Genomic DNA, 27,623 nt, shown 5'->3' on the forward strand with positions numbered 1-27,623 from the left:
ATCAAAAATTTTTAATTAATTCTGCAAAAGAATTCAATTATCTTGATAAAAAACAAAATTATCACCATAAATTCAATTATTTTTAGGAATTTCAATAAAATTTTTTGCAAAATTCAATTATTTTCATAAATAACGATGTTCATCACAAGAATTCAATTATTTTCAAAACTAATAAAATTATTCGAAGAAATTCAATTATTTTTAAAAATTTTAATGAATATATCGTCAAGAATTCAATTATCTTTATAAATAGCAAAATTTTTCGCCAAAAATTTTAATAAAATTCTTTGCAAAATTTCACTTATTTTCAAAAGTTTTTCGTAATTCAATTATTTTCATAAATAACTTTTAATTGGTCGCAGGAAATAAATCACAAAATTCTCCCCATGAAATTATTTATTTTAAGAAATTTTAATAAAATTCCTTTCCAAAATTAAATTATTTTGATGAATATTAAAATTCTTCACAGGATTTCTATTATTTTTAATACAATTTTCAATAAATTCTTCGAAAAATGTAATTAATTTCAAAAATTTTAATAAAATTCTTTGCAAGAAATAAATGAACAATGATCAATTATTTTTAATAATTTTTGCAAAAGTTTCTAGATAATTTTCAGATCCATTTGTTTACAATTCAATTTTACAAAATTTTATTATTCGGAAATTCTTGAATTCAATATTTAGAAAATAAAAAATTGAAATAATTTTTAAAAAATTCAATTAACCTTTTTCAAAATACAATTATTTCTAAAAATTCATGCTATAATGCTTTTAATATTTAATTATTATCTAAAATTTTAAATTTAATTTATTTTTAAAATAATTTTTATTAAAAAATTCCACGAGAATTTAATTATTTAAATAAAATGAAAAAATTATTGTATAAACGAATGTTTCTGAAAATTGAATTCTCATAAAGAATTTTATCAACAAATTTTTAAATAATTGAAATTTTTCGAAGAATTTTAATAAAAATTTTTCGTGTAATTCGGTTTAAATTTTATTAAAAATAATTGAAATTCTATGATGAGTTTTATTATTCATGAAAATAATTGAATCTCTATAAAAAAAGTTTTATTATTTCCAAAAAAATAATAAAATTATTGCGAAAAAATTAAATAAATAATTAATTAAATATATATTAAAAATGAAATAAAACTAATTATGAATCCTGCAAATTTGTTAATTTTTATTTACACTTGTTTTTCTAGTCTAAAGGATATACGAAAAAAATTTTTTCCCGTAGACTTTAAAAAATTGTTTTTCGTCAGACAGACCCTAGAGGAATGGGGGAAAAAAACCTCTCTCCTGAGTATATCCGGTTTATCGATAATTTTAATTAATAATTAAATTTTCTAACGTATATAATGATAAAGGTTTGTTAGGGAAATTGTAAATTGAATTTAGTAGCATAATTATTATTCCAATACTTAATTACTGATCAACTTAAATATAATATGGATGAAATTTGAAATTTTCGTCAAATAGACAAAAAAAGAAAAAAAAAAGAAAAAAGAAAAGAAAATAAAAGAAAAGTATTTGATTAATATATGACTTGAATAATATATGTATATACAGGTATAATTAAAGTTAAACTAGAGTATTTAAACAAAGCAATACTTACTGCCGCAAACGTCATTATCGCTCGACTCGATGAAGTATTGCTTCCTGATGAGGGTAGATTTCATCGTCGCTGCAATGGCTAGGTTGGTAATGGAAAATCCTTCCAAAATAGTTGGATCGATAGTGGGTTTCACCGGTTTTAGTGAAGCTTCGCTCAAAAGTCGTGAGGATTCCGCGAGTTTCAGCAAAGTTTTCGGATTGGAGCCTTCAACCTCTGAAGTGATTACTAGAGCCAGCAAGGGGTCGGGATTCTCCTCTATACCTGAACTCTTATCTGCCTCAATGATCACACCAAAGCGATTCACTGTAATCAGTCGTGCGAAAGGACACTTTCAATAAATATCCCTTTTTTTATTCAAACAAAAATTTTATCTTCACTCTATGAAAATAAAACAAAGTAGATGCTAAAATTTTTTTTTTTTTTTTTTTTTTTTTTTTTTTAATTTTTCCCTCCCTCTTTTCTTTTGATATCGAAAGAAAAAGTATTTTTTATATTTTAACAATCTTTTTTCCTCATCAATATATTTAAACTGTTTATTGAATTCTAAAGTCCAGCTACTTAATTAATGAAAAAATAATAACCCTCCACTTATTTAGAAAGCCCATTAAATACCAATATTACCGCATAATTCCAAAAATTGAAAAACTGGAAATATTCTCAAGCAAGATATTTATTTACAAATTTCTTCAAAAGTAAAATTACTCCAAAACATCAATAACTTATTTTTTAAATAAATATTTAATCATATTCTCAAGCAAGATATTTATTTACAAATTCCTTCAAAAGTAATATTATTCGAAAACATCAATAACTTATTTTTTAAATAAATATTTAATCATTATTAGTTTTCCGTAGGAAATAAGATTTTTAAAAAATTAAAATTTAAACCTTTTGAAATTCAATAACTTTTAAGAATATTTATTATAAAAGATGAAGATATCAAAAACTCCGAGTCTTCAACTCGAAGTTCTCGATATCTTCATGTTTTATAATAATTTAAACTTCCATAAAATTAAAAAAAAAATTTTTAATTATTTACAAAAATGTTAATAAAAACCTTCGCAAGAATTCAATTATTTTTATAAGTATAATACAATTTTTCACAACAATTAAATTTTTTTAAAAAATGTAATAAAATTCGTTGTAAGAATTCTTAATTATTATTATCATAAATAATAAAATTTTTCCTAGGATTTAAATTATTTTTAAAACAATTTTTAATGAATTCCTCGAAAAACCTAATTATTTTTAAACATTTTTTGCCAGAATTCAATTATATTTCACAAATAATGAAATTCTTGGTTGAAATTCAAATATTTTCAAAATCTACCATTTTAAAAAAAATTCTCGAAAGAATTTAATTATTTTTAAAGAATGTAATAAAATTCGTTGTAAGAATTCAATTATTTTCACAAATAAAAAAATTCTTCACAGGAATTCAATTATTTAAAAGAAATGTAATAAAATTCGTTGCAAGAATTCAATTATTTTCAAATAAATAATAATATTCCTCACAGGATTTCAATTATTTAAAAAAAAAGTAATAAAATTCGTTGCAAGAGTTCAATTATTTTCAAATAAATAATAATATTCTTAACAGGATTTGAATTATTTTTAAAAAAAATGTAATAAAAATTCGTTGCAATATTTCAATTATTTTCTTAAATAATAAAATTCTTCACAGGATTTCAATTATTCTTAATACAATTTTAAAGTAAATTCTACGAGAAATGTAATTAATTTCAAAAATTTTATTAAAATTCTTCGAAAGAAATAAATGGACAATTATCAATTATTTTTAATAATTTTTGTAACTGTTTCTTAAAAATGAAATTTTACTGAAACTTATTATATTAGAGAATTTTATAACAATTTTTAAAAGTAATTGAAAAATTTTTGAAGAAATTTATTAAAATTTTTTAAAATAATTGATTCTTTGGGAAGAATTTTGATATTTATCAAGATAATTTAATTCTTTCGACGAATTACAATAAAATTTTTAAGATTAATTACATTTTTCGAGAAATTTGGTTAAAATTGTATTAAAAATAATTAAAATTCTATGATGAGTTTTGTTAATCATGAAAATAATTTGAATCTCTATAAAAGTTTTATTACTTATAAAAAATAATTTAATTATTGCGAAAAATTTTATAAAAAAATTGTAAATAGATGAATTTTTCATTATTGTATTTAAATAATTGAATTATCGTAGAATTTTCTAATAAAAATTGTTTTAAAAATGAATTTCAGTTAAAATTTTAGATAATAATTGAATATTAAAAGCATTATTGCATTAATTTTTAGAAATAATTGTATTTTGAAGAAGTTTAATTGAATTTTTTTAAAATTATTTCAATTTATTATTTTCTAAATATTTAATTCAAGAATTTCCGAATAATCAAATTTTGTAAAATTGAATTGTAAACAAATGGATTTGGAAATTATCTAGAAACTTTTGCAAAAATTATTAAAAATAATTGATAATTGTTGATTTATTTGTTTTGAAGAATTTTAATAAAATTTTTGAAATTAATTACATTTTTCGAAGGAATTTACTTAAAATTGTATTAATAAAAATAATTGAAATCCTGTGAAGAATTTTAATATTCATCAAAATAATTGAATTTTGGAAAAGAATGTTATTAAAATTTCTTAAAATAATTAATTTCATAGGAAGAAATTTGTTGTTTATCAAGATAATTGAATTCTTTTGCAGAATTAATAAAAAATTTTTTTAAAATAATTGATTTCCTGCGATGAATTAAAAGTCAGTTATGAAAATAATTAAATAATTATTGCAACGAATTTTATTATTTTATAGAATAATTCAATTTTTCTTAAAATTCAATTCTTTCGTCGAGCTTTAATAAAATTTTTAAGAATAATTGCTTTTTCAAGGAATTTATCTAAAATTGTATTAAAAACATTTGAAATTCTGCGATGAAAATAATTGAATTCCTAAATGAAATTTTATTATTTATGAAAGTAATTGAATATTTTCATACAATTGTATCAAAATTTTTTGAATTGCGAAAAACTTTTGAAAATAATTGAAATTGTGTAAAGAATTTTATTTAAATTTTTGAAAATAATTGAATTTTTGGCGAAAAATTTTGCTACTTATAAAGATAACTGAATTCTTGACAAGATATTAAAAAATTTTTTTAAATAATTGAATTTCTTTGAAGAATTTGATTACTTTGGAAAGTAATTGAATTCCTGTGAAGAATTTTTTTATTTATGAAAATAATTGAATTCTTGTAACGAATTTTATTACATTCTTTAAAAATAATTGAATTCTTTTAAGAAATTTTATTTAAAATTTTATTAAAATTTTATTAAAAATCTTTTTAAATAATTGAATTCTGCTAAAAATTATATTATTTGTGAAAATAAGCGAATTCTTGTAAAGAATGTTATATTTCTTAGAATTTTACATAATTTATGATAATAATTAAATTTTTTTCAGGAATTAAATTAAAATTGCATTTAAAATAATTGTATTTTTATAAAGAATTTGATTTAAACTTTTGAAAGTAATTGAAATCTTTACAGAAGTTTTATTAAAAGTGTATTCAGAATAATTAAATTTTTGGGAAGAATTTTATTATTTTAGAGAATAATTTTTTCCAGTACTAATAATAGAAATAATTTTAATAGAAATCTCAAACTTTTTCCTGTTTTTCCAGACTATTTTTACTTTCCCTGATTTTTCCTTGAATTCCCTGAATATTTGGTTAATTTTAGGTTTAGAAATAAATTCTATTTTCAATCACACGTTAATAAAATAAAACAATAAAATTAAAAAGCGATACTCGACACGAAAATAACGACTATCCGTCAATAATTTTGAATTCTATTTGCAAAATAACACGAATAATTTGCTTTTATTAAATAAAACTTTATGGACAATGCGAAAATAAGAGAGAAGCTAAAAATGTCTGATTGTTTGAAAATAAATATGTGATTTATCGAAGAGCTTTAATTAAATGTGAATAGATGTTGAAACTAAAAAATAGAGCTTATAAGGTTTAGAGCAAACATATTTCATGAAACTTGAGATGGAAATGATTTTCTCTTTGTCATGAGCTCGTGAGTTGGACAAACACAGCCGTACCTATGTACTGAACAAATTGAAGATATAATCCCTTCAAACGTTTGCAATTATATTATCTCTGCTTTTCACGTCGAGGAGAGTGAAATCAGTGATGCAAAGTATGTGACCAAATACACTGGCCTTTTGAAGAAATACTTTGACTATACCCATTAAAATTAATATTTATTCAAAACATCATATGCATGGCCGATTAAATTAAAAATTTCATTTCCTAATTCTACCTGAAAAATTTCGATTTTTAATTTGGAAAAATATTGTCTAGTCCAAAAAAGTCCCTATGCAGGGCTCGAAATAGTGAAAATATTTAAAAATACCGATTTACGGACAAAAAATTTAAAATTACGGACCAATTATTACGTATTAATTCACATATTAATTAAAATTTTTAATCAATAATTAAAGTTGACCGAGAATTCAATTATTTAATTACAACAATAATTAATTGAATAATACATTATTTCTTAAAATTGAATTCTCAAAAAGAATTTTATTAACAAATTTTTAAATAATTGAAAAATAATTGAATAATTGAATAATTGAATTCTTTAGATGAATTTTAATAAAATTTTTTTATATTTACCGTTTTCGTGGAATTCAATTAAAATTGTATTTAAAATAATTGAAATTCTGCAATGAGTATTTTTTATTATTTATAAATGAAAATAATTTAATTCCTAAGTAGAATTTCATTATTTATGAAAATAATTGAATCCCTGTATATAAAATTTTACTATCTATGAAAATAATTGAAAATATATTGAATTGTGGGAAATTTTTGAAAATAATTGGAATTTTCTAAAAGTTTTATTAAAATTTTTGAAAATAATTGAATTTCTACGATGAATTTTATTTTTTATCAAAATAATTGTATACTAAATAGAATTTTATTTTATATATATATATATATATATATATATATATATATATATATGAAACTAACTTAATTATTTTAAAGAAAATTATAAACAAATTTTAATAAATAATGGAATTCCTGTGAAATTTTTATAATTTATAAAAATAAATGAAAATTGTGAAAGAATTTTATTAAAATTTTTCAATATAATTTGAATTTTGTCAAAGAATTTTGCTATTCATAAAGATAATTACTTTACAAGAATTTAATTAAAATTAAAAAAAAAATTGAATTTCGGGAAAAAATTGTGCAATTTATAAAGATAATTAAAATCTTTACGAGAATTTAAAAAAAAATTTGTTGAAAATAATTGTATTTCTGCAGAGAATTTTATTACTTTTGAAAATAATTGAATTTCTGTAATCATTTGTAAATTTTTCAAAATTCAATTTTTTTTAGTATTTTGGACTAAACTTCTTCTATCCATTATTTTTAATAATTAATTAAATATATACTAAGATTACTAAAAATTTTAACTAAATTCATTCAAAATTCAATTTTTTTTATGATTAAATAATTAATAATTAAATAGGTATAATATTAAAGAATTCAATTCGAAAGAATTATAATTAAAAATTTCCAAAAAATTAGTTCTACAGAATTTAAAATTAAAATGTATTAAAAAATCAGATTTTCAAAGATTTTAATTTAAATCCTTTGGAAAATTCAATTATTTATAAAAATTTATGCTTTGCTTTTAATATTCAATTATTATCTAAAATTTCAACTGAAATTCGTTTTTAAATCAATTTTTTTTAGAAAGTTTAATTGAAATTCAACTATTTAAATACAAAAATAAATAATATATTTAGAATTTTATTAAAATTTTTTTTAATTAATTAAATTCTTTTGGAGAATTTTTATTAAACGATTAGATATTAGAAATCAGTTTTTAAAAAAATAATTGAAATTTTGCCAAGAACAATTGAGTTTTTGCGAAGAATTTTATTTAATTTTTTTTAAATAATTGAATTCTAGTGAAATATTTTATTTTTTGGGAAAATAATTGAATTCCTATATGAGAATTTTTTTTCGAAACTAATTAAAATTAAAATTATGAAAAATTTAGATTTTCAAATATTTTAATTTGAAAACTTTTATACAAAATTCAATTATTTCTAAAAATTTCAATTATTTGTAACTTCTTCAAAATTCAATTATTATCTAAAACTTTAAATCAGATTAATTTTTAAATCCATTTTTATTTGAAAATTTTATTGAATAATTGAATGTTTCTGAAATTTTAATCATTTTCACATAATGTGATGTGTTTTATTATTTTTGCAAATAATTGAATTTTGGAGAAAAGTTGTATTATTTTATTTATAAAGATAATTCATTAAATATTAAAATTAAAATAATATTATATAAATATTAAAATATAATATTAATTAAAATATTAATATTAAAATTTTCGATAATAATTGTATTATTGCGAAGAAATTTATTTAAATTTTTTTTATATAATTAAATTCCTTTTGAAAATTTTTATTAAAATAATAGATATTAAAAATCAGTTTTTAAAAATAATTGAAATTTTTTCAAGAATAATTGAATTTTTGCGAAGAATTTTATTAAATTTTTTTTTTTAAATAATTGAATTCTCGGGAAATATTTCATTTTTTGGGAAAATAATTGAATTGTCAAGAATTAGAAAAAGAATTTATCAATTTTTTAAAAAAATAATTGAATTTCTCAGAAGAATTTTTCTATTTATGAAAATAATTGAATTCTTGCGAAGAATTTTATTTAATTCTTTTTAAATAATTGAATTCTCGTGAAAAGTTTTAAATTATTTAGGGAAAAAGAATTGAATAATTGCGAAGAATTTTATTAGAATTTTTAAAAGTAGGATAATTGAATTGTTAAAAAGCATTTTATTATTTATGCGAAAATAATTGTATTCTTGCCTGGAATTTTATTTAAATATTTTTTTTTATAAATAATTGAATTTTCGTGAAAAATGTATTATTGCTTGAAATCAGGGAAAAGTTGAAGGAAAAATGAAATTGCTCAGGGAAATTAAAACGCGGACAAAATTATAAAAGCTTTTTGCAAGTCATTCCTTCTAGTAATCAGCGTTGGAAAAATTGCTTTCTTTTTTTACTTTCATCGCACACGAATAATGGAGAATAATTAATGGAGGTGCAAGTGAGGATCAGTAGTTTTCACTTTCTAACTAAACTTGAAATATTGAAGAATACCTGCAAAGCGAATGACCACCGCCAGTGGAATTAAAACATTTCAGTAAAGACCTTAATGAAACATTTCCAGGGTCAACTCTGTAATTTAACTCCCAATTAACTGTTGCTGTAATCGATTAAGCCCTCTACGTGAGGTTAATTGTACACTTGTTGACCGAGTACTCATAAATTATTTCAGCAACCGGCAATTATTGAAACTACTTGATAAATACAATTAGAAGTATGTATAAAGCGAATTTTATAATTCATTCATTTGGCTTATATAAAATTCGTTTTCATTCCTCAATACAAAGAATTCTGTTAATTTCCCAACGATTTTATAAATCGTTTTCATCAATTTAGAAACTAATTTTTCAATAGAGTCAAACAAACAGAAAAGTCACTTTTTTTTTTTTTTTTTTTTTTAGAAAATGTCCGTAAAGTCCGGAATTTCATTGAAAATGTACGAAAAGTTCCTTAAATTGTGCGATACAATTTGGAAAATTTTCGAAAAGTTACAAATAATTGCAGAAATTCAATTATTTTCAAAAGCAATAAAATTCTTCTCAAAAATTCAATTATGTTCAAAAGTTAAAAAAAAATTCTTTTCCAGATTTCAATTATCTTTAAAAAATAATAAAACTTTTCTCCAAAATTCAATTATTTTCAAAAAGTTACAAAAAAAAAAAACTCAAAATTTCAATTATTTTCAAAAAATTTCCTCAATTCAATAATTATCAATATCTACTATATTTTAATAAAATCCTCCAAAAGAATTCAATTATTTAAAAAAAATTTTAATAAAATTCTACGCTAAATTTAATTATTTCCATAATAAAAATTTCAATTATTTAAAATTCAATTATTTTCATAAATAATAGAATTCCTTCACAAGATTTTAATTATTTTTTATACAATTATTAATACATTACACAAAAGCTTTTGCAAATAACATAAATTTTCACTGGAATTCAAATATTTTATAAAATTTAATAAAATTTATTGCAGAAATTCAATTACTTTTATAAAACAATTTTAATTAAATTATTCAAAATAATTGAATTATTTTTTCAAATTTTTATAAATTAGTTCAGAAAAATTCAGTTATTTCCATAAATTGGAATAAAATCCTTTTCAAGAATTCAATTATTTTTACAAACAATAAAAATTTTTCATGTAATTTAATTATTTGAAAAAATTCAATAAAATTCGTTGCAAGAATTCAATTATTTTTATAAATAATGAAATTTTTTGATGAAATTCAAATATTTGAAAATATTTACTATTTTTATAAAATTTCTCAAAAGAATTCAATTATTTAAAAAAAATTTTTTTTGTTAAAATTCTATATAAACATTCAACTATTTTTAAAAACAATAAAAATTTCACAGGAAGTCAATTATTTATCAATTTTTTCTACATTTTTCCACAATAACTTCATTACTTACATAAATAATAAACCTCATCGTAAAATTTCAATTATTTTTAATACAATTTTAATCAAATTCCTCGAAAAATATAATTATTTTCAAAAATTTTATTAAAATTCGCCGAAAGAATTCAATTATTTAAAAATTTGGTGATAAAATTATATAAAAGGATTTAATTATAAGAAACATTCAATTATTCAATAAATTTTCTAATAAAAAATGATTTCAAAATTAATTTAATTTAAAGTTATAGATAATAATTGAACTTTGAAGAAGTTACTATTAATTGAAATTTTTAGAAATAATTGAATTTTGTATAAAAGTAGGTTTCAAATTAAAATCTTTGAAAATATAAATTTTTCATATTTTTAATCTCAATTCGTTTGGAAAAGTAATTATCATTTAGAAATTCAATTATTTTCCCAAATAATAAAATTTTTCATACGAGAATTCAATTATTTAAAGAAAAATTAAATAAAATTCTTCGGAAAAATTCAATTATTTTCGCATAGATAATAAAATTCTTCTCAGAAAATAAATTACTTTTAAAAATTTTAATAAATTTCTTCAAAAATTTTTCAATTATTTTTAAAAAATTGTTATAAAATTCTTTAATATAATAAGTTTCAGTAAAATTTTATTCTTAAGAAACATTTACAAAAATTATTAAAAATAATTGATAATTGTTCATTTATTTTTTTTTTTGACAATTTTAATAAAATTTTTGAAATTAATTACATTTTTTGTAGAATTTACTTAAAAATTGTATTAAAAATAATGAAATCTTGAAACGAATTTTTATTACATTTTTTTTAAATAATTGAAATCCTGTGAAGAATATTATTATTTATTTAAAAATAAGTGAATTCTTGCAACGAATTTTATTACATTTCTTTTAAATAATTGAATTCCTGTGAAGAATTTTTTTATTTATGAAAATAATTGAATTCTTACAACGAATTTTATTTACATTCTTTAAAAATAATTGAATTCTTTTGAAAAATTTTATTAAAATAGTAGATTTTGAAAATATTTGAATTTCAACGAAGAATTTCATTATTTGTGAAATGTAATTGAATTCTTGCAAAAAATGTTTAAAACAATAATTTAAATCCTAGAAAAAATTTTTTAAAATTATTTTCTTAAATAATAAAATTCTTTACAGGATTTCAATTATTTTTAATACAATTTTAAGTAAATTAATATAATTTTAAGTAAATTCTACGAACAATGTAATTAATTTCAAAAATTTTATTAAAATTGTTCCAAAAGAAGATATTTAGCAAAATAATTGAATTATGGAAAGGAAAGTTATTAAAATTCCTAAAAATAACTGAATTTATGGTAAGAATTTTGTTGTTTATAATTGATTTCCTGCGACCATTTAAAAGTTATTTGTGAAAATAATTAAATTGTTGCAACGAATTTTATTATTTTATTGAATAATTGAATGATTCTTAAAATTCAATTTTTTCGTCGAGTTTTAATAAAATTTTTAAGAATAATTGCATTTTTCAAGGAATTTATTTAAGATTGTATTAAAAATATTTGAAATTCTGCGATGAAAATAATTGAATTCCTAAATGAAATTTTATTATTTATGAAAATAATTGAATGTATTCGTAGAATAGTAAAAAAATTTATTTCAATAAGAATAAAAATAAATATTTTTGATTGAAATCAAGATACAGTGAGGGAAATACTGAATCAAATTTTTGTAAATCGACGAAAACAATTTTTTTTTATTCGTTAAAAATAATTTTCGATAGCTACATTTTTACTACTTTTTTAACTTATTTTTTTTCTTTTTTTTAGCTACTTTTTGATACTTTTTACAAAAAAAATTAATCATTGAGTGAGAAGCCTGTGATTTCGCAAACTGTACCGCAAACCTGAATTATAAAGAAGGAAAATGATTGTAATTTTCTTGAAAATGCAATTTATGAATTGCGTTTACTCATAAAATTGTTCGACTTGACAAATCCCGGTGAAATCCTTCCATTACAGAAAGGAGTTTACATTTAATTTAGTGAACGTTCAAAAGACACAATTGTAAGGCTCGAAATCAAGGTAGAGAGGTAGTAGAGTATTCTCTGAAACATTTTCTACCTCGATTCCATTTACTTTTACGTTGACTCGATTCTTTGAGGATTCAGAGAACGCAAGGGATATCCGGGTCTCCTAAACTGGAGATTTTCATGCCTCTATGTTCCGAGTGATGGAACTTTGAATTTTCCCCAAATCAAAGTATACACCGTCATTTAAATTTATGTTCTCACAATTTTTATCTCCTTTGCATATAGAATAAGAAAAATCTTCACTCAGAGAGGGAAAAAGAGAGAAAGAGAGTGAATGAAAGAATGTTGACTAAAGTAAAAAATTTTTTCAATCAACAAACTTTTTTCAAAAAGGGAAAAAATTCTCCCTTTTATAAGTAGTCGGGGATGGTGCAAGAATTTCAAATATGGGTCAGAGTTGGATTTTTGAGAGTTTTTACTATTTTTCACGTGGTTCTGAGAAAAGAAACGAGGAGGAAACTGGTCAGGGCCTTACTTGACTTTTTTTAGTCAAACGTGTCATCTCTTTCAATTCTGGACTGCAATTTTGTAATTTGACTTTGACTTTCGTTTCGATATTGACATTCACTTTTATTTTCAATGATTTTCAATATCTACTATTTTAATAAAATTTTCCAAAAGAATTCAATTATTTAAAAAAATTTTTACAAATATCTTGTCAAGAATTCAATTATTTTTGTAAGTAGCAAAATTTTTCGCCAAAAATTCAATTATTTTCAAAAATTTAAATAAAATTCTTTACCCAATTTCAATTATTTTCAAAAGTTTTTCGCAATTCAAAACTTTTTGATACAATTCTACGAAAAGATTAAATTATTTTCAAAAATAATAAAATTTCATTTAGGAATTCAATTATTTTCAACGCAGAATTTCAAATATTTTTAATACAATTTTAAATAAATTCCTTGAAAAATTCAATTATTCTTAAAAATTTTATTAAAACTCGACGAAAGAATTGAATTTTAAGAAACATTCAATTATTCAATAAAATAATAAAATTCATTGCAATAATTTAATTATTTTCATAAATGACTTTTAATTCGTCGCAGGAAATCAATTATTTTCAAAATTTTTTTATTAATTCTGCAAAAGAATTCAATTATCTTGATAAACAACAAATTTCTTCCTATGAAATTAATTATTTTAAGAAATTTTAATAACATTCTTTTCCAAAATTCAATTATTTTGATGAATATTAAAATTCTTCACAGGATTTCAATTATTTTTATTAATACAATTTTAAGTAAATTCCTTCGAAAAATGTAATTAATTTCAAAAATTTTATTCAAATTCTTCAAAACAAATAAATAAACAATTATCAATTATTTTTAATAGTTTTTAAAAAATTTCTAGATAATTTCCAAATCCATTTGTTTACAATTCAATTTTACAAAATTTGATTATTCGGAAATTCTTGAATTAAATATTTAGAAAATAAAAAATTGAAATAATTTAAAAAAAATTCAATTAAACTTCTTCAAAATACAATTATTTCTAAAAATTCATGCAATAATGCTTTTAATATTCAATTATTATCTAAAATTTTAACTGAAATTCATTTTTAAAACAATTTTTAAAAGAAAATTCAACGATAATTCAATTATTTAAATACAATAATGAAAAATTCATCTATTTACAATTTTTTTATAAAATTTTTCGCAATAATTAAATTATTTTTTATAAATAATAAAACTTTTATAGAGATTCAAATTATTTTCATGAATAACAAAACTCATCATAGAATTTCAATTATTTTTAATACAATTTTAACCAAATTTCTCGAAAAATGTAATTAATCTTAAAGATTTTATTGAAATTCGTCGAAAGAATTAAATTATCCTGATAGCTATCAAAATTCTTCCCAGAGAATCAATATTATTTTTAAAAATTTTAATAAATTTCTTCAAAAATTTTTCAATTACTTTCAAAAATTGTTATAAAATTTTTTAATATAATAAGTTTCAGTAAAATTTCATTTTTAAGAAACATTTAAAAAAATTATTAAAAATATAATTGATAATTGTTCATTTATTTCTTTCGAACAATTTTAATAAAATTTTTGAAATTAATTACAGTTTTCGTAGAATTTACTTAAAATTAAATTAAAAATAATTGAAATCTTGTGAAGAATTTTATTATTAAAGAAAATAATTGAAATCTTGCAACGAATTTTTATTACATTTTTTTTTTAAATAATTGAAATCCTGCGAAGAATATTATTATTTATTTGAAAATAATTGAATTCTTGCAACGAATTTTATTACATTTCTTTTAAATAATTGAATTCCTGTGAAGAATTTTTTTTTATTTATGAAAATAATTGAATTCTTACAACGAATTTTATTACATTCTTTAAAAATAATTGAATTCTTTTGAGAAATTTTATTAAAATATTTTTGAAATATTTGTCATCTCTTTCAATTCTGGACTGCAATTTTGTAATTTGACTTTGACTTTCGTTTCGATATTGTCTTTGACTTTTATTTTCAATTATTTTTAATATCTACTATTTTAATAAAATTTTCCAAAAGAATTCAATTATTTAAAAAAAATTTTAATAAAGTTCTCCGCAAGAATTCAATTATTTTTAAAAATAATAAAAATTTCACAGGAGTTCAATTATTTACAAATTTGTTATAAATTTCTTCGTAAAATGCTTTTTAGAAATTCAATTATTTTCATAAATAATAAAACTCGTCACAGAATTTCAATTATTTTTAATACAATTTTAATCGAATTTATCGAAAAATGTAATTATTCTTAAAAATTTTATTAAAATTTATTAAAAGAATTCAATTATTTAAAAAAAAGTAGATAAAATTCTAGTCAAAATAATAAAAATTTTGCAGGAATTCAATTATTTAAATTTTTTTTATATATTTCTTGGCAATAATTCAATTATTTTTATTAATAATAAAATATTTTTTTAGGAATTTTTTAGAATTTTAATACAATTTTTTATCAAACTTTCAATTATTTTAATAAAAAAAATCCTCAATTAAATGATTTTTAATATCCACTATCTTAATACAATTTCCTGAAAGAATTGAATTGTTTACAATTTTTTTTCTAAATTTCTTAGTCATAATTCAATATTTATTTCATGAATTTAATAAAATTTTTTTACAGGGATTCAATTATTTTCATAATTTAATAAAATTCTTCGCAAAAATGTATAATTATTCTGAATATAATTTTAATAAAACTTCTGTAAAAATTTCAATTATTTTCAAAAGCTTCAATAAAATTCTTTATAAAAATTCAGTTATTTTTGAATGCAACATAAATTAAATTCCTCGAAAAACTTTAATTATCGTCATAAATTATATAAAATTTTAAACAATGTAAAATTCTTTGCAAGAATTCAATTATTTTCAAAAATAATAAAATTCATGCGGCAAAATTTCAATTATTTTTCAATATTTCAAATTTTTTCATGAAATTCAATCAAAAATGTATTGTCAATAATTTACTTCTTATATAAAGAATTGTGTCAAAAATTTTTAAGAATATAATTGAATTCTTTCGAAGAATTTCATTAAAATTTTAAGAATAAATTGAATTTTACCAAAAAAATTTTTTAAAATTGTATAAAAAATAATTTAATTCTTACGAAATGTTTTATTAAAACTATTTTGAAAATATTTGAATTTCAGGGAAATTTTTGATATTTATTAAAAACAATTAAATTCTTGCGAAGAATTTTATTAAAATTGAAAATAATTTAATTTTTGGAAAGATTTTTATTATTTAACGAAAATATTTAAATTCTTGCAAAGAATTTTGGTTTTTTTTTAATTTAATCCAAGAATTTTATTAAACTTTTCTGAAATTATATGTAATTATTAATAGTAATGAGAAAACTATGATAAAAAATGAATTGTCACCTGAATTCGGTTGCGATTTCGAAACATTTGTGACTGTTGGCGCCACAGGTTTGACAGATTTTGCAGATTTATCTTGAGCTTGAACTTGAGTGAGGGAAGAATTATTCATGGTACTTTGTTGAATAGCAATTGACTCGATTTGCCGGCCATTAGTCACGGCTCTTACTTGGCCATTTGATGTAACTTGCGACATTGCATTTGGCGTCTTCAAATTTTGATTCATTATATTTGTCGCATCATTTGTTCCCGGCGGCAATTCAATATCGTGAGATAGAACCATTACATCTAAAGCCGCCGTTAATGCATCTCCAAAAACTCCCGGCATCGTCTCGCCATTCTCAATATTTAAACTATCAAAGCAAATTTAAAAAAGATTTCAATTTCACATTTTAAATTTACTATTTGACATCTCTTTGCAAATGATAAAAATGCAATGATAAAAAGTTCAAAGCGAAAATAGAAAAATAAAAATTTTATTTTCTCTATAAATGTTCTATGAATATTTATGAATATTTATGAATAAATAAATGAATAAATAAATGAATAAATAAACAGATGTTAATCTGTCATTCTGTCGCATTCATAGAGACAATATAATGTCAAATAAATGTCGAAAAATTTGAAAAATTTTACAAAAGTAGAAATATGAAAGAAAGGGAAGAATTTATATTTCTCCACTGCACATATTTATGTGAGACATTATGTCGACACTTCATTTTATTCATCTCATCACTCGCATCAAGAGGATGTGTAAACTTGAATAAACAACTTTTATGCAATTCTAGAAAATAACTTTGTCTCTTTGATTTAAAAACATTTTCGGTATGAAAAATTCTTGTAAAACAAATTCTCTTTTTTGTATCACTGAGAAAAAAAATTATTGGCCCAATAGCGCCAATGCTATTGAATTCAATTTTTTTTTGAAGCAATAATTTCTGTATTGAATTAGGAAAATGTATATTAAATCATAATAATTGATAATTTAGAACCAGAAGCTTTTTTTTCCTGACCCTAAAGAATATTCTGATTCACTCTAAAAATTATTAGATCCATTTCTTTATGTTTTATAATAATTAAAGATGACCAACTGACAAAATAATTATTTTATTATTATTATAAGAATATTGTTACTGTAATTTCTTCAAAATTATTTCTATCATTTCAATTCAATTAACATTTTCTAGAATTTTTAACTAAACTTCTACTTTAAATCAATAACATCAATTATTATTCAATTAAACTTTTTCAAAAAAAATTAATTCTTCACAATTGTTAGTTAAAAGTACGAAAAATAATAATTTAATTCTACGAGAAATCAATTATTTAAATACAAAAATAAATAATAGTGAATGTTTCTTAAAATTTAATTTTTACGAAGAATTGTATTAACAACTTTTGAAAATATTTAATTTCTTTTAAGAAATTTAATTAAAATTTTAACGAAATTTATTATATTAAAGAATTTTATAACAATTTTAGAAAATAATTGAAAACTTTTTGAAGAATTTTATTAAATTTTTTAAAAATAATTGAATTCCAGAGAAGAATTTAAATAATAATTTTTGAAAACAATTGAATTCATGAGAAGAATTTTATTAAAATTTTTGAATTCAATTTTTTTTATAAACGCAGCAAAATTTCTTTTAGAAATTCAATTATTTTCATATATATAATAAAACTCATCGGAGAATTTCAATTATTTTTAATACAATTTTTTATCGAATTCCTCGAAAAATGTAATTATTCTTAAAAATTTTATTAAAATTCGTCAAAAGAATTCAATTATTTAAAAATTTATTAATAAAATTCTTAAGGAGAATTCAATTATTTACTTTTGTATTAATGTTTAAACGCAATTCTTCGAAAGAATCTAATTATTTTGATAAATATCAAAATTCTTTCCAAATAATCAATTATTTTCAGTAATTTTAATAAAATTTTTCGCAGAAATCAAAATTATTTTTAAATTCTTATCAGGATTTCAATTATCTTTATAAATTGCAAAATTCTTTTCCAAAATTCAATTATAGATTGAACCCAAAAGTATTCAATTATTTAAAAAGAAATTCGTAAAAATTCAATTATTTTTAGGAATTAAATTATTTTAATAAAGTAATAAAACTCAAAGCAGAATTTCAATTATTTTTAACACAATTTTAATCAAATTCCTCAAAAAATGTTTCAATTCTTAAAAATTTTCTTAGAATTCTTCAAAAATTTGTTGATAAAATTCTTTATGAAAATTCAATTCTAAGAAACATTCAATTATTTAATAAATTATTTATTTTTGTATATAAATAATTAAAATTCTCGTGGAATTTTCAAATAAAAATTGATTTAAATATGAATTTCAGTCAAAATCTTAGATAATGAATAATTGAACATTAAAAGCATTGTCGCATGAATTTTTAGAAGTAATTGAATTTTTAAAAGGTTTTAAAATTTAATTTTTACGAAGAATTCTATTAACAACTTTTGAAAATATTTAATTTCTTTTAAGAGGAATTTAATTAAAATTTTAATGAAATTTATTATATTAAAGAATTTTATAACAATTTTAGAAAATAATTGAAAACTATTTAAAGAATTTTATTAAATTTTTTAAAAATAATTGAATTCCTGAGAAAAATTTAAATAATAATTTTTGAAAACAGTTGAATTCATGAGAAGAATTTTATTAAAATTTTTCAAGATAATTGACTTCTTGAGAAGAATTTTTGAAAAATTTTTGAAAATAATTTAATTCTTGAGAAGAATTCCCCCATCTATTTAAAAAGATAATTGAATTCTTGAAGAGAATTTTTAAAAAATTTTGGAAATAATTTATTTTCTGCAAAGTATTTTATTAACTTTTCAAAAGAATTGAATTCTTGTATTGAATTTTGATATTTATCAAAATAATTGAATTTTAAAAAAGAATTCTATTAAAATTCCTTAGAATAATTGATTTTATGGGAAGAATTTATACGATTTCGTTGTTTTTCAAACTAATTGAATTTATTTGCAAAATTACTTAAAAATCTTTTAAAATAATTGATTTTCTGCCACGATTTAAATGTTATTTATGAAAATACTTGAATTATTGCAACGAATTTTATTGTTTTACTGAATAATTGAATGTTTCTTAAAATTAAATTCTTTCCTCAAGTTTTAATAAAATTTTTAATAATAATTGCATTTTTCAAGGAATTTATTTAAAATTTGTATTAAAAATATTTGAAATTCTGCGATGAAAATAATTGAATTCGTAAATGAGATTTTATTACTTTAGAAAATAATTGAATCTTTTCGCAGAATTGTATCAAAAAGTTTTTTCTATAATTAAATCTGTTGATAAATTTTATGAAAATAGTAAATATTGAAAATTATTAAATTGCAAAAAACTTTTGAAAGTAATTGAACTTTTGCAAAGATTTTTATAAATTTTTGAAAATAATTGAATTTTCGGCGAATAATTTTGCTATTTGTAAAGATAATTGAATTCTTGACGAGATATTCGTGAAAATTTAAAAAAATAATTGAATTTCTTTGAAGAATTTTATGACTTTTGAAAATAATTGAATTCGTGGGATGAATATTGTCTTTTAAAAATAATGTAGGTCATAACAAGTTTGTGCAGATTATGAGAATTTAAAATACAATCAACTTCTAAACATAATTGAGACTTGACTTTACCAAAATACCTACTAATCTTACAAATTTTATAAATTTCATGAAAAATTTCATCGATCATAAATTTCAAGATTTAAAACTTTCAAAACAAAAGTTTCCAATTGAAAGTTTCAACGGCACTTTGCTAAATTTGTTGTGAATTCATCATTAAAAGATAAAAGAAAAAATAGGGGAAATTTAGGGTTAATTTTCAAAATAGGGTACGTTTAGGGGCCAAAACTAAAAAAAGGGGACTTTTAGGGAAATAGGGGACAGACTGTGAAGCCTGTAACCAAGAGTATTTGTATTCGAACGATATCGAATATGCTTGTTTATTGTGACAAAGAAATTGATTCTACAGCATTTTTTTCCTCAGTGTACTTATTAAAACTTAATTACTTGTATGCAATCTATATTTAAATATTATATCGAAAATGTATCTATTATGAAATCCTTAATGAAAACCAAATTGAATTTCGCAAGTTTCTATTGAAATTTATTTTGAGATGCGAAGCTGGTAGATGGACTTGATACGTAACTGATCCCAGCATGAGTAGGATACACGATTAAAGATTACCTTGCTCGGACTGGAGTAGAAAAGGACGCACGTCCCCACATAATGCACCGTAATTCCTCTCCGGTCATCCCACGTTTCCTCAGTTCGTTTATAGTTACTTTGCCAACCCTCTGGATAAAATCAGATAAACGTCACATTTAATAATAACACTCATGTTTCATACATAGCGTTCCACTTTCAAAAAGCAAAAATATAATCCACCTCGATAATATCTTGAGGAACTTGATTCTCAAACTTGATTCTCAATGAATGATCACAATTCGTAATTTTAAGTTATTTTGTATTTTTAGAATTTAAATAACAAAATTAAAACTCTATAATTAGGAATTATTTTTAAAATTGAGATTTGTCGTAGCATTCAGATTTGTCATTGCAAAGATCACAGAATGGTGAATTAAGAAAAATTGTTTTGCATAAATAAACAAGTGCATTTTGCGGTGTAATTTGAGAATAATTTGAGTATAATTTGAGTGAAAATTAAAGAAAAGGCAAAAAGAGGAATAATAAAACGACCTTCCAATTGCTGACGGCGCCCTTTCTTTGCTTTGCTTTTGTCTTGGATTTACTTTTAATCACCATGACTCCTCTTAGTTCGGATGCCGGATTATTAGGATCGTCTCCAGGACCAAGTTTGATGCTGTACTCTTGTAAATAGTTCTGTGCATCCTTTTGAGAGACTGCTCGCTCCAGTGAGACGACAATTTTGGCCCACTTGGCAAACGCAAGGAAATATATAGAGCTTATTATTTTTCGACTGTAGTATTATCCTCCCCCACCCCCTCTCTACCCTTCTTGACATTTTATTTATACTCGAGAAGAATTTTCTCATCAAGAAAATTAATTTAATTTGCAAATTATTTTCTACATTTATTATGTATCTATTGTTAATTTTCCATTTGATATTAAATGACTATTTAAAATAAAAAATGTGCTATTTTATTAAAAAATTTATTTAAAATCGAAATTTTTTATTTCAACAGGGTTGCCACAGGTCAGGGGAATCAGGGAATTCAAAGAAAGATAAGAAATTTTTATTAAAAGTACTGGAAAAAATTTCATTTTTAGAATTCATAAGAAAATTTTGAATTTTTATGTATTTTTTTTTGTTAGTATGATAAACAATGAAATTACCACCAATTTTCATAAATAGATGAACTTCAAAATATTACAGTAATTCAATTATATTCAACAATTTTTTTTTAAATTCTCCTCAAAATTTCAATTATCTTCATAAATAATAAAATTCTTCCCCAAAAATCAATTATTTTCAAAATATTTTTAAAAATTCTTCTCCAAAATTCAATTATTTTCAAATTTTTTTTTTAATTCTCCTGAAAATTATCATAAAATAAAATATAAAATTATTTCGATTATCTTTATAAATAATAAAATTCTTCTCCAAAATCCAATTATTTTCAAAAATGTTTTTAAAATTCTCACACAAGATTTCAATTATATTTTTGAATAACAAAATTCTTTGACAAAATTCAATTATTTTTAAAAATTGCCTTAATTCAATAATTCTCAATATCTACTATTTTTAATAAAATTTTCGAAAAAATCCAATTATTTAAAAAAATTTTAATAAAATTCGACGAAAACATTTAATTATTTTTCTGAGTATTCAATTATTAAAAACTATTTTTATAAAATTCTTCCCGATAATTCAATTACCTTTACAAATAATAAAATTAATTGCAAATTTTCAATTATTTGAAAATAATACGAAAAAGTATTATCAACACTTTTTTTTAAATAATATTTTAATTTCAGCGAAAATTTTGATATTTATAAAAACAATTAAATTCTTGCGAAGAATTTTATTAAGATTTTTAAAAATAATTGAATTTCTGAAAAGATTTTTATTATTTAACGAAAATATTTAAATTTTTGCGAAAAGTTTTATTAAAATTTCGGTAAGTAATTGAAGATGTGCAAAAGAATTTTGTTATTTTTAATTTATGCCAAAGAATTTTATTAAATTTTTTTAAATAATTGAATTTCTGTGAATTATTTACAGGAATTTAATTAGTTTTTAAAAATTTTAATAAATTTCTTATCAATAATGGAATTATTTTCATAAATAATAAAATAAAACTCATCACAGAATTTTAATTATTTTTAATGCAATTTTAATGGAATTCCTCTAAAAATGTAATTAATCCTTAAAGACTTTATTGTAATTAATCTAAAAAAATTTATTGAAATTCGTCGAAAGAATTCAATTATGATGATAAATATCAAAATTCGTTCAAAATATTCAATTATTTTTAGTAATTTTAATAAAATTCTTTGCAAAATTCAATTATTTTCAAGAGTAATAAAATTCTTCTCCAAAATTCAAATGTTTTTAAAAATTAAAAAAAAATTCTCGTAAAAATTTCAATTTTCTTTATAAATAATAAAATTATGTGTTTTTAACATTTTTTAAAAAATTTTCTTTAAAATGTCAATTATTTTTATAAATAAAAAAATTCTTCTCCTAAATTTAATATTATTTAAAAAAAATTTTAATAAAATTCTTGTCAAAATTTCAATTATCTTTATAAATAATAAAATTCATCCTAAAAATTCAATTATTTTCAAAATTTTTTTTAAATTCCTCGTCAAAATTATTAAAATTCATCCCGGAAATTTATTTATTTTCAAAAGTTCTGATAAAATTCTTTGCAAAATTCAATTATTTTCAAAATTTATTTTTAAATTCTTGTCAAAATTTCAATTATCTTTATAAATAATAAAATTTATCCTAGAAATTCAATTATTTTCAAAATTTATTTTTAAATTCTTGTCAAAATTTCAATTATCTTTATAAATAATAAAATTTATCCTAGAAATTCAATTTTTTTCAAAATTTTTTTTTAATTTCTCGTCAAAATTTTAATTATCTTCATAAATAATAAAATTCATCATGAAAATTTAATTATTTTCAAAAGTTCTGATAAAATTCTTTACAAAAATCAATTATCTTCAAAAGTAAGAAAATTCTTCTGCAAAATTCAATTACTTTTAAACATTTTTAAAAAACCTGTTAAAAATTTCAATTATTTTTATAAATATCAAAATTCTTCTGCAAAATTCAATTACTTTTAAACACTTTTAAAAAAATCTGTTCAAAATTTCAATTATCTTTATAAATAATAAAATTCTTCTCTGAAATTTAATTATTTGTAAAAATAATAATAAAATTCTTGTCGAAATTTCAATTATCTTTATAAATAAAGAAATTCATCCTAGAAATTCAATTATTTTCAAAATTTTTTTAAATTCCTCGTCAAAATTATCATTATTTTCATAAATAATAAAATTCATCCCGGAAATTTATTTATTTTCAAAAGTTCTGATAAAATTCTTCTCAGAAATTCAATTATTTTCAAAAGTAAGAAAATTCTTCGCAGAAATTCAATTATTTTCAAAATTTTTTTTTAAATTCTCCTCAAAATTTCAATTATCTTTGTAAATATCAAAATTCTTCTGCAAAATTCAATTAGTTACTAATGTTTTATAAATTTCTTCTCAATAATTCAATTATTTTCATAAAAAATAATTAAAAAAATTTTTTTTTATAAAGTCTGATAATATAAAATAATGAGTTTATCACTGGGTCATCTTTAATTATTATAAACATTTTTTTTAGTATATCTAATAATTTTGAGAGTGAATCAGAATATTCTATAGGGTCAGAGAAAAAGTTAAAATTTTGTCTGGAAATCAGGGAAAAGAAAATTAAATTTTTGTGGCAACCCTGTTTTAAAAGCAAAGACAAAGCGGGTGACAGACGAAAATATTTTTTTTTATTTCGTAAATAAAAAAAAGAAATTTACTTGCTTGACCCATTCCTTTTCACTCTGTTCGATAACGTGAGCGTATGTATTTCCCATCATGGCAATCAACATGTTGAGCAAGAGAATTGGCACGAGGACCATAAAAATGGCAAAAACAGTTTTACTGAGATTGGGATAGGTCGTATAGCTCAAGTCCGAATACTGTAAGCAGAAAGGGAATTTAATAGCAAAACTCGATGTTAGGAGGTGAACAATAATTTTGCGACTGTAAAAACGATAACCCAGTTATGCCATTCGGTCCATTCAGTTTACTCAGTTTACTCATGTCGCAAACAGTCGTGCTTCCTGGGCTGATTCCTAGAATTTACAACGTCGTATTGCAATCGGAGAAATGAATTGGCACTGCCGCGCCGGGATAATCATTTCTGATACGCTAAACAATATTCCAGTAATTTACTCAATACCGCACAGTGCACACATTATTCTCATATTTATGCATTATTTGCCGAATTCCAATTGTTATTGTTATCATCATCATCATCATCATCATACATTTCAAAGGGATTCCTTCAATTCTGTTATTTGTGTACTTTAAATCACAGTCCTTTGTCACCTAATCCCCCATTTTTTTATTAAAAAAAGTACAACAGATAAAAATAAAAAATTCATAAAATCCTCTAAAAATTCTGGAAAAATTTATCATTATCGTACTTAATTATTTACACATATTTTGTTGTATCAAGATTCCTGAAATAATAATTTATAAATTAATTATTATATTTGTTCTAATTCTTAATTTCTTTTTTATAATAATTCTAATATAAAGTATTTTTTTCTTTTTCTTTCAGGTGAGTAAACCACATATGTTTCCTGTCAATTTTATTTCGTAAGTAAACTTTATATTTGAAATAAATATATGTATAATTATATTAGGTATTTAAGTAAAATATAATTATCAAAGGAATAATTTAAAAATTCTGATTCGTTTATTTAACGAAAAATATCAATTCTGTAATATTTTTACGAGATTGATAGCATTTAAAAAAAATCCATTATTTAACAAAATTTTTATACAATTCTTCACAATAATTCAATTGTGAATTCAACTTTCACTATTAATAACATTTTTCATGGAAATTCAATTTTTTTTTAAAAAAAATTTTTTGCTCAAATTCTAAGCAAAAATTCAATTTTATATTTATATTCATAAATTATAAAACTCATAGAAATATTTCAATTATTTTTAATAATATTAAAAATTTAATTTAATATTTTAAATTTAATTTTAATTAAATTTTTCTTTAAATAATTCAATTATTCTTTTAGATTTTAATAAAATTCTTCCCAAAAATTCAATTATTTAGATAAGTAATCCTTCAACAGAATTCAATTTTGAAAAAATCAATTATTTAACAAAAATTTTATACAATTCTTCACAAAAAATTCAAATACTTTCATTTTTCATGGAAATTCAATTTTTTAAAAAAATTTTTGATAAAATTCTAAGAAAGAATAAATTTAATTATTTTTATAAATATAATAAAACTTATCGAAGAATTTCAATTATTTTTAATACTACATAATTAATCGAAAAATTATATTATTTTCACAAATAAAGTTTTCCAGAAGAATTCAATTATTTAAAATAAAATTTTCATAGCATTTATTATATTACGAAAAAATTAATTATTTAAAATAATGTTTAAAAAATTCTTATGAAGAATAATTCAATTATTTTCAAAAATAACAGAGTTTTCCAAAGAAATTCAATTCTTTTTAAACATTTTAATAAAATTTTTATGAATAATTCAATTATTTTCAAAAATAATGAAATTTTTCTCAGGAATTCAATTATATTTAATAAAATTTTACAGGAATTGCTCAGAAAATGTAATTATTCTTAAAAATTTAATTTCAATTTCTCGAAAAAATCAATTATTTAAAAAAATGTTTTTTTTAAAAAATGCTTTGGCAGAATTCAATTATTTACAAAAATATTAGAATTTTTCACAGAAATTCAATTATTTTAAATACAATTTTAATTTAATTTTTTTGAAATGATTTAATTATTTTTTTAGGTTTTAATAAAATTATTCCCAAGAATTCAATTATTTACATAAATAATTTTTCGAAAGAATTCAATTATTTTCAGAAATAATGAAATTTTTCTCAGGAATTCAATTATTTTTGAAAATTTTAATAAAATTCTTTGCAAAATTCAATTATTTTCATAAATAACAATATTCATCACAAGAATTCAATTATTTTTAAAAGTAATAAATTTCTTCTTGGAAATTGAATTATTTAAAAAAATTCAATAATTTAAATAAAACAAATTTTTCAAATAAATTCAATTCTTTTTAAACATTTTAATATAATCTTCCTGAATAATTCAATTATTTTTTAAAATTTTAATGAAATTCTTAACAACTTTTCAATTATTTTCATAAATAACAAAATTTTTCATAGAATAATTCAATTATTTTTTAAAAGTTTAGTAAAATTCATTGCGACTATTCAATTATTTACATAAATAATCAAATTCCTCGCAGAATTTCAATTATTTTTAAAAAATTAATTTCAATTCCTCGAAAAAATCAATTATTTAAAAAAATATTTTTTATAAATTCTTTAGAAGAATTCATTTATTTACAAAAATATTAGAATTCTTCTCCAGAATTCAATTATTTTCAAATATTTTATTAAAATTGTTGGAAAGAAATCAATTATTTCTTCGAAAGAATTCAATTATGTCGATAAGTAACAAAATTATTCCCTAAAATTCAATTTTTTTGAGGCATTTTAATAAAATTCTTTCCAAAATTCAATTATTTTGATAAATATCAAAAATCTTCACTGAAATTAAATTATTTTTAGTAATTTTAATAAAATTCTTTGCAAAATTCAATTATTTTTAAAGTAATAAAATTCTGCGCAGAAATTCAATTATTTTAAAAAAATTTAACGAATATCTCGTCATGATTTCAATTATCTTTATAAATTGGAAAATTCTTCTACAAAATTCAATAATTTTTCAAAATTTTAAAAAAATTGTTGGAAAAATTTCAATTATATTCCAAAATTTTTCTCAATTCAATGATTTTCAATATTTACTATTTTAGTAAAATTTACTAAAGTGTTTTAATTTAAATATTAAATTATTTATTTTCATAAATAATAAAGATTTCACAAGAAATTCAATTATTTAAATAAGAATTGAAATAAATTTTAAAAATGAATTTTAGTAAATAAAAATAATTTTCTTTTCCCAAATTCAATTATTTTCATAAATAACAATATTCATCAGAAGAATTCAATTCTTTTGAAAAGTAATAAATTTCTTCTTCGAAATTCAATTATTTTAAAAAAATCT

The 27,623-nt window shown here is 19.7% G+C and overlaps 1 protein-coding gene across 4 annotated transcripts in view; it reads right to left on the bottom strand.

Moving 5' to 3' along the window:
* The window catches only part of LOC122498536, a 90,527-nt gene that overhangs the window by 7,760 nt on the left and 55,144 nt on the right, over window positions 1-27,623 (bottom strand). For 3 of the 4 annotated variants that reach the window (XM_043606307.1, XM_043606309.1, XM_043606308.1), the window contains 5 exons: window positions 24,290-24,451; window positions 20,979-21,176; window positions 20,466-20,575; window positions 16,238-16,587; window positions 1,627-1,929 (listed from right to left, as the gene is read on the bottom strand). In XM_043606307.1, coding sequence (XP_043462242.1) covers window positions 1,627-1,929; window positions 16,238-16,587; window positions 20,466-20,575; window positions 20,979-21,176; window positions 24,290-24,451 — 1,123 coding nt within the window. The remainder of the gene's footprint in view (window positions 1-1,626; window positions 1,930-16,237; window positions 16,588-20,465; window positions 20,576-20,978; window positions 21,177-24,289; window positions 24,452-27,623) is intronic. The other variant, XM_043606310.1, reaches the window with a different exon arrangement.

This window comes from Leptopilina heterotoma, unplaced genomic scaffold (genome assembly GCF_015476425.1).
Source record: "Leptopilina heterotoma isolate Lh14 unplaced genomic scaffold, ASM1547642v1 Lhet_152, whole genome shotgun sequence".
Taxonomy (NCBI): domain Eukaryota; kingdom Metazoa; phylum Arthropoda; class Insecta; order Hymenoptera; family Figitidae; genus Leptopilina; species Leptopilina heterotoma.